Source organism: Sciurus carolinensis, chromosome 2 (assembly GCF_902686445.1).
Source record: "Sciurus carolinensis chromosome 2, mSciCar1.2, whole genome shotgun sequence".
Taxonomy (NCBI): Eukaryota; Metazoa; Chordata; class Mammalia; order Rodentia; family Sciuridae; genus Sciurus; species Sciurus carolinensis.
In genome coordinates, this window is record NC_062214.1 from 187,636,406 (window position 1) to 187,656,032 (window position 19,627).

At 39.4% G+C, this 19,627-nt stretch overlaps 1 protein-coding gene across 2 annotated transcripts in view; it reads right to left on the bottom strand.

Annotated features, from left to right (window-relative positions):
• The window catches only part of Rps6ka5 (ribosomal protein S6 kinase A5), a 162,115-nt gene that overhangs the window by 78,594 nt on the left and 63,894 nt on the right, over nt 1–19,627 (bottom strand). For both annotated transcript variants that reach the window (XM_047540805.1, XM_047540806.1), the window contains exon 3: nt 10,861–11,079. In XM_047540805.1, coding sequence (XP_047396761.1) covers nt 10,861–11,079 — 219 coding nt within the window. The remainder of the gene's footprint in view (nt 1–10,860; nt 11,080–19,627) is intronic.

Genomic DNA, 19,627 nt, shown 5'->3' on the forward strand with positions numbered 1-19,627 from the left:
GGCTGGACCAGACGTACAGTAGACACTTATTACGTGGCAACTAATAGCTATTGTTATTATTTTGTACACATCAATTATAATTTATAGGATAGAAAAATACTGTCAAGTTTAATTATTATGACTTAAACACAAAAATCAGATTTATGGTACCCAAAATATGCAGAAATTTAAGGCTTATAAATGCTTAATATATATATCAATTACTAGTGTTTAATTAGTTTTAGTTATTGCTAAAAGGGAAATTTTCTTATGTAATTGATTTTTTAGTGCAAACCTCAAATTTTATAATTGTGAAAAAATCTGGTTTTTATTTTAGTGCAATTAATTTGTTTTTAAAGACTTTTGTGTACCGGTATTTGGGGTGCCAGATGAAGAATTCTGATACTGTCTCTCTAAACGGCATAAAAATAACACAGAAATCGAACAAATAAAGTGAACCGTCAAAACCACAAAAACTCTTCCATCCTCCCTAAATCCTGCATGTCACATCTTCCCTTTCTTCTTTCTTTTATGGCCAAACTTTTATAAAGGGTGGTCTATGTGGTGGACACTCCTTTCTTACCCAGTGTTCACTTCAGAATGCTGCTGTAACAAATTACCTCAGACCCAGTGGTATAAACAATATAAATTTATTATTTTACCATTTTGGACATTTGAAGTCTAGGGTGGACATCACTGTGCTAAAGCCAGTGTCTGAGTGGGCTGCATTTCTTCCAAAGGCTCTCTCTGGAGGCATCTGTGTCCTTGCTTTTCTAGCTTCTAGACAGAGGTTGCCCACATTCCTTGGCTCTGGGCCCCTTTCTCCACCTTCAAAGCCAGCAAAGGCAGTCGAATGCTCCTCACACCGCATCTCCTGCTTCCCTCTTCTACTGTGAGAACGGTTACAATGGGCCTGCTCAGGCAATTCAGGGTAAACCTCCTATCTCACGGAATCTCTCTTCCAAGTATACCTTCTGCCAGTAATCCAACACAGTCGCAGGGTCTGGGGATGAGGTTGTGGGCATCTTTGGGAGGCCATTATTCTGCCTACCATGCCTCTATTCACTCCTTAACACACTACAGTACAACTTCACCTTCATAACACCACTGTAGACTAAGGTTAAAAATAACTTCATGTTTCCAAAATCCATGAATACTTTCCAGGACTCATATTACTTAATTTTTCAGATGCACTTTGCAAATCATGGAAAGAATAGTTCCAGAAGAGCAAAATGAGACTGGCATAAGAACCGACTGGTAGATGAGCACTGAATCTCTAAAAATTGCTTGGATTTAGCCACTGAATTTTGGGATAGTCTGTTATGTAGAAAAGGCTAACTAATACCGTAGTAACTTGTAGATCATGCTTAGAATTACTAAGAGACCTGTTCAAGATCACACAGGAAGTGATAATGCCACAATTTAAATCCAAATCCATTTGACTGAAGAGAATGAAGACCCACGTACTCTGATCGCACCACCAGCTTCCCACGACTCTGCTGCACTCAGCTTGGCCTTTCTGGCAGTTTTCTAATGCTCCACACACTTCCCGGTCTTCGGACCCTCACTCATGTTGGATGCATCCCTGTGCCTGGAATGTTCTTCCCTATCTCCTCCTTCTGCTCAGTTATGGATTATTCTTGCTTCTAGTCCCAGATGAAATGTTACTTTTCCCAAGAAGGTCTTCTCTGATAACCGAGATTATATTTAGGACTTTTCATTATACACTGTCATTAGTACCCTTTGTGTTTCCCTTCAAGTCCTTATTTCAATGGTAATTACTTAATGGTGTATTAATTTGTTAATGTCTGTCTCACTTTTAAACTCAGAGGCCCCAAGGACAATAATTTAGCGTAGGTAGTTTGCTACTAGATGCGAACACCTGGCACAGAGCAACCAGGTAAATATTTGTAGAAGGAATAAAGAGTTTCAATCTGTCAATACCTTGATACATATTGTATCAAAGGGGGCAATATCACAAAAAGGAAACCCACAAGAATCTGAAGCCATGTATTGTTTCACAGAGGAATCCAACATTTATTCTTCCATGGTTGAGTTACAATGAGTTTCTGAACTGGCTGAGTACAAGGCCCATGGACTGTGAGAAAGGACTTCTAAAAGTCAGAGTGAAGTTTATGTCTAGAGATGTCACAAGTTAGAATGTTTAAGACTTCCTAATAAGCAGTACTTTTAGTATTATGACACATTCACATATTCTTTCAGAAAGTAATTCAAAATTGTAATGTCATAATGCCAGACTGATTTTTTCCCCCGGGGCTGGGGACTGAATTCAGGCGCTTTAGCACTGAGCTACATTCCCAGCCTTTTCTTCTTTCCTTTCTTCTTTTTTTTTAAGTTGCCCAGGAAGGCCTTGAACTGGGATTCCTCCCTGCCGAGTAACTGGGATTACAGGTATGGGCCACCATGCCCAACCCTTTAAAAAAAAAGTGTGCATAAGTACGTATGTATACGTATTTTTTTCTATGTTAACATAATGATGTTCTTTTAATTCAGGCTAGTCTTGTCATATGAGGGACACAATTTATATTTCATTTTAATGGTAACTAATTGTATACAGAAATTCAACAACAGCAAATAAATTTTACTTTTTGTTACACTGGTACCTCCTCCTTGGATTCAGAACAGTATGGTGTGTGTGTGTGTGTGTGCGCGCGCTGATGGCAGAGAGTGGAAGAGAAAGAAGCAGCCTTTAAACCAGTACATTTGCTTTTTAGAAAATGAACTAATGCTGAGATTTCAAATAGAAGGTCTCCATAAAGTTTCTGAAGAGTCTAGTGATTCCCTCAGACAAAATTATTCATATAATTCTGACAATATCTTACTTATGGGTAAAAGGATACCCATTCTCAAAATTACTACTTTCTAAGCAGAGACTATTTATTAGATTGGTACATTTCAAAACAAAAAGACCAAGTGTTTGAAGGTACAACTTTGCACCTGCACTATTAGCATCACTGGCGAGAAGCCCTGTAATACTGAACAGGAACAGGCACTGCAACTTCATTAGTTTCAGTTCAAGTCCTCTGCATGCACGTCTTGACTCAATGTTGAACCCAGAAATTTCTCTACTGTGCTTCAGTCCCCTTGCTTCTACAAGCAGATGGAGAGATTGAAATCCAGTGACAGTGAGTTCACTAAGGCTTGACAAATCACAGAAACTGGACAAACGGCCTCCACTGCACTATTTGCCACTAAGGACGCAAAAGAACAACCAGGGAGCGAGCTGGTGAGCGCTCCTCAGGCTGCCTCTCACATGCGGTCTCCTCCTGCAAGCCTGCTATGGGAGGGATGTGGCAGCACAGGCAGAAGAAGGGCTTTCTAGGAAAGTGTCTATTCTGCTTTCACTCTCCAAACGCCTGCTTGGGTCCCAACTTTCACTGATCTCTGGTCTTCCAACCTTTCTATCTCAAGTTCTTTTACTTGGAACTTCTCTCGTGGTTCCTAATGGTGGCGACCGCTCCCAGCTCAGTGAAATCACTTCAAAGCTCTGAGAATATCCACCTACCAGCTTGTGGGTTTTCACATTTACTTAGAAGCCAGGAAGTTCCTTCAGTTACTGTCTGTTCTGTCACACGAGCGACTGCAGTGGATCATGAACATTCCGTTACCATCGCAGCAAGTACCGTCACCCCTGCAATTTCTGAGATGAAACGAATACTCAAAAGTGAAACTTCAATGTTTTACATACCTCTTTAATTCCTACTGAAAGAATGACTCATGATAATAGAACTGTCTGGAAGACTGGGTGGCATTCAGCATGGAGAATGATCCCTGGCATCACCTTTATAAATAACTTCGTGGCTTGCTTCTTTAATGCCTTATGAATTCTCCTGATCAATCTGACAGTTTAATACAGTCATAGATCAGCTAGTGTTTTGACAAAATCAACAGACTAGAGAACACCAAAAGAGAAGTTTTTTTCACAGATTATTTTCCACATAGAATTCCCTCCTACTGTTGTTGAAATAAATATGAGTCTTACATGAGAGAGAAAAGATGAAAATACTTTTACCTCTCTTGTTGTGACCATACACAAGTACCAAAAAATTGTAAAGGAGATATGGTCTTCATGTTTTAAGATTTGGAAAGACAGAAAGAAACATAAAGGAAAGCTCCATCACATTCGTATGATGCCATCAGATACAAATTAAGACAGAGCCTAAAAACATATAGATGATGTAGAACTAAAAAAATATGAATCTGACTTACAACAGATGGTTTTAGGTCATGGGTCGTATCAAGCCCACTGCCTTTTGGTAAATAACATTATACTGGAAACTGTTACCCCTATTTGAACTGTTATCTATGGTAAAAAGACCTTGAGGCCTAAGAAGCCTAAAACATTTACCATCTGGCCCTCTACTGGTCAGAAAAGTCCTATCCACTAAGTTAGAGGACTGAACGTAGAATGTAAGTAATGGAAGGCAAGAAGAGGAAGCAAAACCTTATCTTGGGAAACAGTCATCCATGCCCACTTCTGATAGAAATGCTAGTCTTTTGCAGAGGGAACAGGGCAGGATATGAGCACTGTGGGAAGGTGAGAAAATTTGGGAAGGCAGCAGTATATAAAATTAATGTACAAACTTGGTAAGTCAGCTGGAAGATATGGTGGAAGACCCCATTTAGAAAAGCAACAGAAGAGAGAACATCTGAGATTAACTTAACAAGACATGTGGATAGCAAAAAAAAAAAAAAAAAAACACTCCTCAAGGTCTCAGAAGTAGATCGTCAATAAGAGAAGACACACTATGTTCTTGAGGTGGAATGAGTAACATCATAAAAATGTTGATTCTGTCTAATTTTTTTTAATTCAAAGCAATCAAAATAAAAAACACCCAACCAAGTTTTTTTTTTATTTATTTTTTCTACCAGAAAATTAGATTCTAAAGTTCACATTAAAAAATAAAAACCAACAGGCTGGGAATAGGGGGCACACACCTATAATCCCATCAACTCTGGAGGCTGAGGCAGGAGGATTCCAAGTTCAAGGCCAGCCTCAGCAACTTGGCAAGGCCCTAATCAACTTAGTGAGGCGCTATCTCAGAATAAAAAATAAGGGCTGGAGAGATGTAGCTCAATGGTAAACTGCCCCTGAGTTCAATCCCCAGTACCAAAATAAATAAATAAATAATCCAACCAACAGGAAGAACCCTCTATCATGCTCTGAAAAATAACAATGAAAGACAACACGAGGAACAGGCCAAGCCTTCCCACAGACTAAAATACACTGTAAAGCCTTGGTAAATCAAAGCAATATGGTACCACACCTGAGTCAACAACCCAAACAGCACACAAAGTCAAGAAACAGACCCAAACAGCAGCACCTCGAGCCAGGGTCAACATGGCCTTTTTTACCCAACAGTGTTGGAGAAACTAAGCGCTATTTGAAAAAGACTAAACTAGATCCTTAATTCATGTCAGTATCAAAGAAAAAAATCCATTTGAATTAAAGTCCTCCATGCAAAATATAAAACCATTGAAGTATTAACAGAAAAAAAAATCAGTGAGTTCCTTCATAAACTTAGAGGAGGTTTTTAACTATGAATCAAAATTCATAAGCCATAAATATAAAAAGTAAATTCTGGGGCTGGGGTTGTGGTTCAGTGATAGAGCACTCACCTAGTATGTGTGATGCACTGGGTTCAATTCTCAGCACCACATAAATAAAAGCAAATAAATAAAAATATTGTATTCATCTACAACAAACAATTTTTTAAAAGAATTATGCTATACATACATTTAAATTTTTGCATGGCTAACAACATAATAAATAAGCCAAAAAACTAATGGAAAAGGAGGAAATATTTGCAGAAAAGGAGGAAATAGTTACAGTGCATATCAAAAAATGGTTACTCTCGCTAGGGGCTCTTAGAAATTAATGAAAAAAATGGGCAAAGGGTACAAATAGGCAATTGTCAGAAATAAACCAACGGGTCATATGAAAAGAGGCTCAGCCTGGGAGAGGGGTGGGGTGATGGACAAAGCAAATGAACTCTACAGTGAGACAATACTCCTCACCTAAGAGACAGGCACCTTAGATGTCTGATAACACACTGAGGAGGCACTCTCAGTGCTCGTGGGGCTGTGAAATGGCATGATTTTGCAGGTGCGTGAATGCACACCTGAATCCCAGCTCCTCAGGAAGCTGAGGGCAGCCTGGGCAACTCAGTGAGAACCTGTCTCAAAATAAAAAACGAGGGCTGGGGATGTAGCTCGGAGATAGAGCACTTGCCTAGCATGTGTGAGGCCCTAGGTTCAATCCCTAGTTTTGCAAAAAAAAAAAAAAAAAAACGAACAGGACCCAAGAACTTTATGAATTGATATGGAGTTCATGCTATTTTCTGTTATATTATAAACATGCTGTATTATATTAAAATTATGAAGTATTAAAACATCACACAGAATATTTTCTAAGGGAAAAAATAAAACATTATAATGACAAAATCAGGCTGTCATTTATGTAATGTAATTCTTACATCAAGAACTGTGAATAACTAGATAATAGTTTTCTTCTAATTTGATATTACACATAGTATACAATTTCATCTATGGTATATTCCAGCCCCAAACGTTTAACTTCAATCTATCAAGATTTAACTTCCCAATTATTAGAATTCAGCAGAAGCAAGAATAAAGATAAAGACACCACAAGGACACAGCCAAGTAGATATCCCTGGATTACGCAAACCAGCTGCCCAGCCTGGTGACCTGTACCTGCAGTTCCAGCACTTGAGAGAGTGAGGCAGGAGGATCACCAGAGCCCAGGTATTTGAGACCAGCCTGGGCAACACAGTGAGACCCCATCTTGGAAAAACAAAACCAACAAACCACCAAAAAACAACAGTAAAGGACAATTCTGTGACCATTAGTGAAGTGGGAATGCAGACTTGGTGGCAGATGACCACATCTTTGCAGTTCCCCTCATCAGGACATGAACCCAGGCTGGTGGTGTTGGCAGGGAGGCTGTGTAAGCTCCAGGACTTGGCTTGGGAAACCTTGCAGCCTCCACCTTGCCCTCTTGGCAGTCTTCACTGCTGCCCTCAGACTGCCAGCTATGAGGAAGCTGATCTACCGTCCTGGAGGCTGAGGGGTCATGAGGAGAGGTGAGGTGGCTCAGCAAACAGCCACCACCAACTGCCAGGCATGAACATGACTCCATCGTAGCCCTTCAGTCCAGCTAACTCTAAACACGACCTGAGTGAGCCCAGACCAAACCAGCCAGGGCTGCCCTGTCCAGCCAACCCACAGAATCATGAGAAGAAATCATGATTTAAATTTTAGGTGATTTGTTATAAATTTTTATAATTGGGGATTGAAGGAAATGAAAATTTATTAGTCAGGAAAGGTAGACATCGTTAACTGAAAAAAACTAATCATAAATAATACATATAGGACATTCTTTTTTTTAATAATGTTATGGTAATTTTTATACTTTTGTTTTATTTTTTATTTGTTTTCATTTATGTGGTGCTGAGGAGCAAACCCAGTGCCTCATGCATGCTAGGCAAGTGCTCTACCACTGAGCCCCAGCCCCAGCCCAACATTCTCTTTTTGATAAAACATGTATGCATGCATACACAGACAAAAAGATCTACTAGGAGCTACACTAAATAGTAACAAAGGTATATACACAGATGCTTGCATTATGACAGGGTTCTGTGCCAAGAAACCCACGGTAAATTGAAAATATCATTATGTGGAAAACACAGTTAATATGCCTAACATTCTAAACATCCTGACTTGGCAACGCAGCATACTACGGAGTCTGGCTTGTTGACCTTTGTGATCACGAAGTTAACGAGAAACAGGGGCTCACTACCACTGCCCAGCATCAAGAGAGAGAACTGGACCACGTATCACTAGACCAAGAAAAGATCAAAAGTCAAAAATCTGAAGTATGATTTAACCAAATTAATACTGCTTTTGCACCACCCTAAAGTTGAAAAATGACAAGTCAAACCATCTTAAATCAGGGACTACTGTAATAAGGTAAACTCTCAGTAATGGAAATACACATTTATTTTCTCATTTTTTCTTTTTCTATCGCTTCTGTATGTATATGTATTATCTTTGCAGTAACAGAATATTTTTTCAAATATCAATTTTTTAAAAGGATCTATAATGTTTACCAGACTGTCAGATGAAGGTCAGCTGGGTTCCTAAGAAGCTAGACATGTAATTTCTTGCTCTAACCTCACAAAAGTCCAAATGAAGTCAGTTATCAACAGTAACAGTTATCAATAGATAACAGACTGCTATGGGCTGAATGATATCTCCCCAAAGCTCCTCTATCAAAACGCCAATCCTTGATACCTCAGGATGTGACTGGATTTGAAGTTAAAATGAGGCCTCTAAGGAGGCGCTGTCACAGAAAGAGAAAACTGGGGCATGCAATGAGACACCAAGGGCACCCGTGCCAAGAGAGATGGCCCTGTGAGGAGACAGCAGAGAGCAGCCCTCTCCAAGCCAAGGACTAGGCCTCAGAGGCACCAACCCTGCTGACACCTCGATCCCGAACTTTAGCCTCCAGAACTGTGAGAAGATAATCTCTGCTGTCTACGCCACCCAGTCTGTGAGATTTTGTTATGGCAGAGACTAAGTGTTGTAGCTGGATATTTGGAAAATTGACCTAATGTGCATCAGAGCACTGCAAATAATAACTAAACCATTAAAATAGCCTTTAAAAGTTCTAAACTTAAAAGTTCCAAATTTCTGAAAGTTCTGTTCTAAATTTCTGAAAGATTTTCATCTTTAAAGTTGAACAACTAAACATGTACAAAAAGAAACTGTGTAAGTAAATCTGTGAGGACAGGGTGTGCTTTCTAATGTACTGCCACTTAGGGAACAAGCACATCGTCTAGTCCATATTCCACTCTTGAAATGGCACAGAAATGGGTCTCCTTGTTTTGTTGTATTTGTTTCTTTATGGGTCACTGACAAAGAGCAAAAATAATGAAAAGCTAACAGCTAAAAAGCAAAATGATTAAGGACTATTGCTTTTTAATCAGATACAAAATATTTCATCTCCTTTTAAATTAAAAACATGATTTACAAAAATGACACTACTTGCAATACATAATGAAAAACATGCTGAGTCCAGTTATGATATGAGAACAAAAACAGACGGAAGAGGGAGAAGAGAGAAGAGAGAAGGAGGAGGAGGGCGAGAGGCAGGCTGGGGTGCAGCCGCAGGGTCGTGGTACCTGGGCTTACAGTTCCTGGGCTTCCTAGCTCCTGACTCATGTGACCTTAACATGATTTAACTTTTAAGAATATTGTAAAGGGAAAAGCTGGAACAAGAGAGTCATTTCTTAAACAGCCCTCGATGACCCCTCAGCCTTCCTTGGAAACTCTCGTGGGTGAGGAACAGAAATAAACTGGTAGGGCTCGAAGCCCTCAAGCCCACGTTCAAGCACAGCTATTTATTTCTACTTATTTTCCATTTGAATTTCTGTTTTCATTCTGTTTTCCATGCAAAAAATGTTTGAAGCTACTGTATTAAAATGTTCTGTCCCTTAATAACACTGTTACTAATCATGTGGGTAAAGATACTGAAAAAATACATAACAAAAAAATCAGTTAATACACACATGAGGCAGGTCCAAGGGCCACATGTGTTGACTCACTGGAACAATAGGCAGGTATCCCATTAATGGGGACTCTGACAGGACAGGAGAAACTGTGCCATACAGAGAGAAGACTTAGGGTTGTTAGTTGATGGTACTCATTCCACAGGGAGCCTGAAGTATAACTTCAAGGTTGAAAAAGTGAATGCAAATTTAGGCATCATCAATAAAAGTATACTTTCCAAAATGAGAACATTTAATACAAAACCTGTTTGTACAACTAACAACAAAAGAACAGAGACTGTACTATTTGGCCAAGAGAAGACGGACTTTGGAAGGAGTCAGGGCTGAGTCCTAATCTTACACAAGATGTGTAACTTCAGGACATGCATCTTCCAGAACTCTGATGTGGACAGTGAGGGGGTCTGGAGGTGCTGTGAGGGCCACTGGCACTGTGGGGAATGGCTGTACGGAGGATGTCCTAGAGGTACTCCAGAAATAGCTCACACTTCTAGACAGAGACAATGGGAAATTCTGGCTCACCCAAACCTCACTACAGTTCCAGGAGGGACACGTGACACTTACATGAAATCAGCATACCAGGGGACCTCGCTGAAACAATCAATGATGGCCAAGCACAAGGCCAGAAGCACTGCCATGTACTTTTTGCTGTTAGTAGGAAGAGAAAACAGTGCGACTTTTCTGAAAAGCACACTGGCAACATGTGCTAAGTGAGGACTTTTCCAAAAGTCAGAAACAATGGTCCAACTGGGAAGGAATACTCAGAAAGTGCCTGTGGGAAACGGGAGTGGCAGGTGAGGGGCTGCTCCTTTCTCGGCAGGCTTTCCACTAGGAAATGCAAAGCATCACTAGGAGTAATAGTTTTCCCTTTCTTTTTAAAATTTCCTTCCTATTATTGATTTCCATAATTGTCTCCCTGACAGCCCAAATCTACACACTTCTAAGAACTCTGAAAGCAGAAATCAAGGCCCACTTTGCGACTCAGCTCCTCAAATGGAACGGAAGCACACTGGCCAGAAGGGGGTCCGCCTAACGACACCACTGTTTCTTAAGATTACAATGTAGTGTGGGATTGAAGTGTCTAAACTTCTTCCCGCTAGGAAGTCTCAAATCCAGAGGAATCTGTGATGTTCAAGGAATGCCCCACAAGGAGAAGAATGACAGTAAAAACACATCGTTGCTACTAAGTCTGAAGTATGCGGTCCTTTGAGCAAGTTATAACTCAAGGCCTGAGGAAAATGTTCTCATAAAAAGTATGACACCTGACACTTACCTAAAATGAGATGAAGCTTGGTCTCTGTCTGGAAGGCATAGTGCAGCGTCACCAAGAATGGCGACTGTCGGATGTGCTCTAGGACTTGCCGTTCTGTCCTCGTGTGCTCTGTGGTTTTGGCCTTCTGAACGATGGTTGCCTTTTTCAAAACTTTCATGGCATACAGCTTTCCAGTATCATGACCGCTTATTTTACGCACTAGAAATACTTTTCCATAAGCTGAAAATGAAAAGAAAAAAATTAAAATGCTATACAGGCAGAATGGTAATTTATGGAAATTTTTATTTAATGCACACACAATACTCTTTAAAGGAAAAGTATCCTTGGTACTCTTTCAAACAGTTCTTTGATAGAATTCTTCAATTTCAGACCGAATAAACTTCTAGGTCTAGCACTCAGTATTACATATCTGGTCAAAGCTGACAAAGTTATGCTTTTACTCTTTAAATGTTATTCTCTCCTCAATATTTTTAGCTGTAGGAAACTAACTGTTATTATGGTCAGTTAACCACAATCCAATTCTGGAACAACTAGGGCACTTTAGACATCAGATAAAATCTCTAAATATATATATATGTGTGTGTGTGTTACTGATGTAGAGAAAGGATGGTAGCTCTTAAGAGAAATCTTATATGCAAACACACAAATCAAAGAACCCCCAAAATTCCTAAATACTTACCAAAAAAAAAAAAAAAACCCACAAAAAACCAAAAAAAACCTAAAGAAACATAATCTGACATTATAAACAAAGAAGACCTCTAGAGTTAATAAACGTACAAAAATCCTAAATTACAAGCAATAAAGAGAGAAGCCCCTTCATATCTCTGGGCAGAAATTCACGTCTTACTGGGTCAACCAGGCCACTTTTCATGAGTAAGGGCTCTCCTGGGCACAGTCAATATGTGATGCCATTCTTCCAGGTGCAGGGCCTGGGGTCCTGGGGGCCCTGGGGGCACTGGGGCTCACAGGCAGAGCAGGTTTCTGTCTTTATCTCACTAGAGAATGGCAGAGGGTAGGAAGCCATGGAAGGAAGAGGGAGGAGAAAGGGCAGGTAAACAACAGCAAACCCAAGAGAGGAGAGTGGGATGTCCCCAATTTGTCCCCTCTCTAGAGTTAATCCTGTGAAAAATGCAAATGCCTCTTGGAATGGGTAAGCCCAGTTTTGACACAGACCACTGCTTCCATATCCTGTGTTCAAAACTCCAAAATTCTATCACAATCCACCCGCTGGAATAAGAGAACTTTATAAGAAGTGCTCTTGTCCTCTGTATGCCATGCACTTCAGCTTCGGGAACTGGATTAGCGCTGACACATGATACACCCTGCATCAGTGCTAGACATGCTAATCCCAAGGAGAAGCAGAGCCAGTACTTGTTATGGACGTGACTGAGCCAAGCTCTGTGCTAAACCCTTTCCACATACTGAATGGCTTAATCCTCACCACAGTCAGCAATCCTACTTCACAGAGGAGGAAATGGGTTCAAGAACTGGCCAAGATTTGGGTAAGAAGGGGTAGAGCTGACTGAGAGCAAGCAGTATGATTCCTGGGACTACCCTCCTAACTGTACTGAATAAAAGAATAATTCCTCTTGCATGCCAGGTACCTGGATTTTAATAAAACCAGTATCTTAAGCATACTGAACACATTTAGGAACACAGAGAAAGCTGACAAAGGTTTGTGCCTTTTCTCATTGTAAATATATATGAGAACTGTACACTGAGACTTCAGAAAGACAGAAGTAAACAAAGTAAGAAATGACAACTTTTAGAACCTAACAAATAACTTAAGTATAAAATGAAAAAAGTATATCTGTCCAGAAGCAAAGAAAGCAAGCTGAAAATACTCTTTTGGTGTGTACTATACTTCCCAACAAAGGAAGCCACTACATTATCTAGGGAGAAAGCCAAGTCCTCCAAGCAGCTGCCGAGCTTCTGTGCTCCTTGCACACGCAGGGTACCACTGGACCTCCTGTCCTCCCAGATTGCAGTCTCCAGAGTGCTACAGTCCCTAGAACATGTGGAGGCCATCTACCCTCTCGAATATGGCTGTTCTGCTTCTTCCTAGCACTTCACATTTGTCCTTCAGCCCAGATGTCAACCATGTGGCAGATGGCTGGGTGTTGGCACCTAACAACAGGATACTCAGCAGCCACTTGAGATATATAACTTGTTCCATTCTTAGAGTATCCCTACAGGTGGTGGGACAATGACATCCATCTCACAGATGAAGAAACTGAAGTGAGGAGAGTTGGCCCACATGCCCAGGATCACACCTGCCACTGAGCCTGCCTCCTGAGTGCCTCTCTTGGCTGAGCTCCAACTACCTCCCTTAAGTGAACGACTTCATCAGCAAAAGGAGCCAGACATTGAAGAGAGGTCACAGCCCAGCTGAAGTATTCTAGAAGGATGGATGCACGAGTGACTACGTCTAAGACAAGAAAGTTTTGCAAAGCAGTCTCATTTTATTGATGGGGGCTTTAAATGTTACAAAATGTTCTTTAATCTTCATCTGTTGGTCCTTCCCTACCCTCTGGACTAAATGTTAACCCTTCTTCCGTAAGATCCTTTAAAAGTGTTTTGAAAAACTATCATGTCAGCTCCTTACTCCTTATGCCAATCTCAAAGCAGTAAGACTTTGAGACTTCTTGCCATTATTAGGAGGTTCATTGATGTGTTCTGTGGGTAGTATAATTTTTTTTCCTTGAATTCTTCTCTACTTCTTTGAAAATTATATTTTATTCCACATAAGCATAGTACAGGTAGTACAGGTTGTTAATGACAATTAGTCAAACAATACAAAATCATCCTTATTACCATGTGTTTTAGTCAGCTTTTCCCTCACTTTGACCAAAGGATCTGGCAAGAACAATGTAGAAGAGGAAAAGTTTATTTGGGGCTCATGGTCTTAGTCCACAGATGGCCAACTTCATTGCTCTGGGCCAGAGGTGAGGCAGAACATCATGGCAGACGAGTGGGGTGAAGGAAAGTAGCTCAGGACTTGGCCTCCAAGAAGCAGAAACAGCTCTGTTCATCAGGGTCAAAATATATATCCCAAAGGTATGTCCACAGTAACGTTCCTCCTCCAACCATACCCCACCTGCCTACAGAGACCACCCAGTTAATCCATTCAAGTGAATCAATGTCCTGATTAGGTTAAGGTTCTCCCAACTCCAGCATTTTACCTGTAAACTCCCTTACAATGTCTCATACATGAGCTTTTGGGGGACACTTTTTATCCATACTATAACACCAAGTTATACTCTACAAAATCTAACAGCATAGTTATCCTCCTTGCCAGCTGATGATGCCCAGAAGTTTCCCAATAATTTAAATTAAAGACCACATCTCAGCCAACACAATTATATTCATCTACCAGAAAATTTCAGGGGGTGGGGGGACTGTGAAGCTCCCAGATCCTCAGCTTTTACTTTTAAGAGTTGCCACAATTAACACTGAAGCTTCGGTACTGCTGAAATAAAATTCAGGGTGTCTTAAAACATTCCCAACAACCAATATTTCAGACGAGGAACTGATTTGGGAGTAGGCTGCACAACTAACACACAGTGGCCCCCAAACAGACTTGTTTCTGAGGCACCCACAGGCTGCTTATCATATTGCCAAGGGGGAAGAAAACATATCCATCATTGGAAAGACCTTGAAGAACACACCTCATGTGTTTAAGCTCATTTGCAGCTTGGAGTAGAGGGAGACAGTGAAATCGTCCTGTTAACAGCCATCCTTTCCAGAACTGCCTACATGTTTTTAATACTGTAAAAAAGACCACCAAACCTGGAATTAGTGGCAATATTATTTCCTTTATTTCTTTTTAATTTGCACCTAGATGACTGACTGCTTTAAGTGCAGCCAACTGCTGGTTTTTATTCATTCTATGTATGCTGATGCTATTACATAATCCAATTTTGAAAACATCTTTTGGAAACTGCAAAGGCTACTGATAGCAAAAACTCTGCTGGCCAAGAAAAGATAAACAACAGCATTTCCTGCTTGGATGGAGCCCCTAAGAAGGATGCTTGGCAGCACATCTGGATTTGCTACCGGGGGTGAAGAGATTGGCTTCATGCCTTAGCGTGACTCTCTAATTTCTGCATTAACATGCAATGATAGTAAATGCTGCACTAGAAATCTTTACAGAAGTCTTGTCCATGGCTGTGAATCTTACCAACTTCATTAGAACTAGGGCCTTTCCATGATACTTGGTCCAGAGCAAAAGAAGATGTGGAATTTACTAATCTTGCAACTTTTGACTGAATTTAAAGTAGAAGTTCTACTTATTTTGAGATGGAGGGAAAGTACATTCTAAGAAAAAACTAACAGGAAGAATCACTTCCTGTCTTAGCAGACATCTGTAACCAAATGAATAAGGTAAATCTTTCAATTCAAGGCCATTCAGACATCATTTTGAATGCTGTCAAAAACCTTTAGCTAAGTAGCCATTTCATAAGATATAATTAGATCAAGAAAACTATATAAATTTCCCAAAACATTGTAGATATGCAAGTAACTTCTGTTCAAGTTGAAGTGTGGCTTTGTAATTCTATTCTGCTTGGTAGAAAATTCACAATATATTGACAAGCTTTGCTGAGGATCTTAGTGGCTTAGCGTGACATGGAGAAAATTCTGGTTCCTTGGAGTAGTACTCTTCTTGGTTGCTTTTGCAAATTTGGGACTATTATTCCATTTGTCACAATTACCATTATGAATTAAGTTTTAGCAGTTTTTGCCATTATAGCAGCTAAAACATTAAAATAAAGCAAGAAACTCATGCTGCCATGTCAAAAAACACTACCAATTTCAACTTTCTTAAGCCAAGCAAAAAGTAGTCTTTTGTTGAAATTAACTTTGAGCACAACTAAGCTAATGTCTTCCATTTTATCTGGAAAATTTAAATTAAAAATGTTCAAGAAATAGTCTTTAATTTTTGCATTAAAATGATAATGAGGTCAATTTGTTAAAAACTATTTTTACAATCTGCCTATGAAAGTAATCAATTTACAATGTAAGATAATTAAATGCATGTAAAACTTTGTAATTATACAGTATGTTTACCTTCATTATTCTGGAGGAAGCAGTCATGGACCAAAAAGGTGAAGAAACATTGTTCAGAAGGCCCTGGTTTATGTTTTTAGAGTGCTCAACTGGGATATGGTGCTCTCACTAGGATCCAAATGATACAACCACCCTGAGACCACTGCTTTCTGTCAAAATTTTGTAAATGCTGTTTTAAAATGTATACACTGTGTGTGTGTGTGTGTACTGCTTACTAATCACATTATACTTTGGATTCATATCAAATTTATGATATAAACTATTGCACTTGAATTACTGCTTTAAAGGCAAAAAGCACAGAGATGTTCTCCCAAGACTAAGGAGTGCTCTCCTTTCCCTTCCTGGCTGCACAGGAAGGCTCACAGTGAGCTGGTCCACTCATGTGCTTCTGCCCTCATACTCTGTACCAGTCACTGATACTTATTGTCGTACAGGCTTATGCTTCTTGTATGAGTTATTCTATTACATAATGTAATTAGATATTACATAAGCCAATAAAATGTGAATGTGAAAGAAAAGAGAATAATGAGGTTGAATGCTTTGAAAGGATTAGATAAAAGCAAGGCACTTAAAAGAAAAGAACTGTTGAAAAATGAGGTGTGGGTGAAACAACTAAAAAAGGCTAAGGGGAAAATTGTGGAAATCTAAAAGGATTTTCTACTCAGATTACTTCAAATGTGTCCAGTTCTCACTCAAAAGAATCTGAAACTGTTCATTTTAGAGAGTGCCTTACAGGTGTGGTTTGTGTAAAATAAACCATTGTTAATGAATCTATTCTCAAAGTCTTAAGCCTATATGCAAAGATTGGCATGGAATGTGTATTTGTACATCAAGGAAAAAATAACATTCTAAAAATACGTATCTATCCTTTCTGAAATTATTCTCACTTGAACCCGCTTTCTTTGATTAACTCCAAGTACCCATTGTGTCACTTGAGAGAATTTCTACTAACCACAGCTGAATTGGTCCTCTTGCCTTCCAGATGATTCGAATCTTGTTAAACAGCGCAGGCTCATCAGCCTTTCTAGCCATGTCTCCCAGCTTGCTTTCATCTTCAGTCTGATAAGCATGTCTTTTATGCTGACATCTAACTTGATAAAAAAAAAATTACACCCCTTCTGATTCAAAACACCTGGTTCCTATTGTTCTCATGATAAAGAGCATTCTTAACCTAAGTTTCTCAATTATCTGGCTTCTTCCCTCTACATGTCCCCACAGTATCACTCAGCTAACTCCTTCAGACCTCTGTTCCACCATCCTTTCCCGACTTCCCAACTAGGATAATTCTTTCCCTGTTAGGCTCTCATACCCCTGTGCACTCCTCTATCATAGAAATAATCAGGAATGTAATTTTATATTTATTTGTGTGATTGCTTTATCATCTAACTTACACTAGGCTATGAATTTCACAAAATCATTGCTTCTGATCTTGCTCACTTTGTATCATTAGCAAGTAACTTTGGAGCTGAAGCCTGGTAAAACTCAATGTTGAAGGCATGAAAAAAAATAAGCAGGCAAACAAACAAGCAAGGATTAGAGAAAGAGCTGCACAGAGTACTACCTAATCCCCTCCTCTTAGCTGACTATTTTGACCTAAAGTCCAAGCTGGGTCTTTAGTAAAAAGAATCCAGCAATTCTGATCCATAGGGCAGAGCCACAGGTGGCTCTTTCGCTTTCAGGAAGGAACAATGAATTGGCATGAAGAAATTCCTTCTAATTTTGGTATTTAATCTGCTTGGCTATATTCCCTGACAAAAGTGAACTTAGGAAACCTAGCTACCACCATTTTAGAACAAGAAAATATCTTAACATAGTGACATCTATATACAGCCACTGCCTTGTAATCTGCCATAACTATGTAAGAACTATTTATAATGCCTGGCCACATCCCTTCCTCACATGGAATTTAACTTGGGGAAAGACTTCCAAGTTCCCCACACGTGAAAGGCCCTAGCTCGCAGCTGACAATCGACCCACCTGCCCATGCCCACCCTGTTCCACCAGAGCCTCATTAACCCCACAATAGAAATGCCAGAAATGGAATCAAGCAAGAAACATACTTTGGGAACTCTAAATTTCACTTGCTATGCCATTAGAAATTGGCATCCTTGTTGGATAGCTTCACGCCTGCCTCACCTACATGGGAAGTGACACTAGAGAAGTACATATCAATGCCCAGGAAAACCACCACTGAAAAGGATTATTAAGAAGGAGCTTCATTTCAGCATTACTGAAGCCTGGTCTGTACAAAAACACAAACGCACGGAGTTCCATGTGAAACTGATCATAACAACATACGTCTGAAGACTCGTGAAACATCTATTACACCTATAATCAAAAAGAACACTTACTGTGATCCTGGGAAATTCTCTAAAATGTACCCTCTGTTAGGACAGATCAACAAAAAGCACCTCACCTGGACAAATGCAGTAGCAAGATTCTACTCAGAAAGACTTTAGGAAATTGGAGTTTAATCTTTTGTGTGTCACTTTTTAAAGAAACTACATAAAAAAAGAAAATCATGTGTTTTCAAGAATATCTGTTTTTTGGTCAAAGATCCTATCCTTATGATATTATTTAATGCCCATGACACAGCAGCTATTTGATAACTTCCAAACTTATTAAAGGTCTCTATACAACCTATTTTTATTTTTCAAACTATGGGCTGAGATCCATTGGTGAATGATGGTATCAATTCAGTAGGTCCAACAAGCATTTTCAAAAACTTAAACAGAACTGAATATACTAGAAGTTTTCATGAAACTTGTTTCCTCTTTCTACACACATATATATACACAAGTATACATGAACATGAACAAATTAAGCACATGGGAGGGAAGAAGTAGAGATACAGAACAATGATGAAAAACAGGGCTGGGGTAGTTGCTCAGTCGTAGAGGTTTTGCCGAGCACACACAAGGCCCTGAGTCCAACACCCAGTACTGCAAAACAAACAAACAAACAAACTCTAGTGTCAGATTGCATGGGTTTAAACCCTAGATATGTTATTTACTAACTCTGTGACCTTGGGCAAAATATTAACATATCTACATCTAAACTTTCTCATTAGGAATAGTAATAGTTTCTGCATGATGTGGTTTGGGAATCAAATAAGTTAACATAAGCATCTAGAATAGGGCCTGGCCAATAACAAACACTAATTAAGTATTAGTGAAAAAAAATGTGCATTTATATTTATAAATACATGAATAAACCCAACTGAGTTGCAATAAAAAAATCTTATTCTTGCTATGGGTAATAGTCAAAAGTGCTTGAAAGTCACTGTTTAGAGAAATTTACACAACCCTCATAAACAAATTATACAGGCTAAAGAATTTTCTCTCTTGCCTAAACTCTTAGTAACCTGGACTTAAATTTAAGACTCCATAACAATGTCTGCCTCATCCCAGATGACTCTAAGACCTATTTCACCCCCTTTAATCTGGATTTCTTCCTTCCTTCCTTCTTTCCCTCCCTCTTCTCTTTCCTTTCCCTCCCTCCCTGACTTCCGATTTTTTTGTTATCTTTGAAAACTCCCTTAATCTCTTTTGAAATATGTCAACTTCAAAATACCTTAAAAATAAAATGCACTTGATTTTACATATTTATCAAACAGAGGCAGTGATTCTTAAATTACCTTATAAAACAGATATCTCAATTGCACCCTAGGGCTGGGGATGTATGTAACTCAGTGATAGGT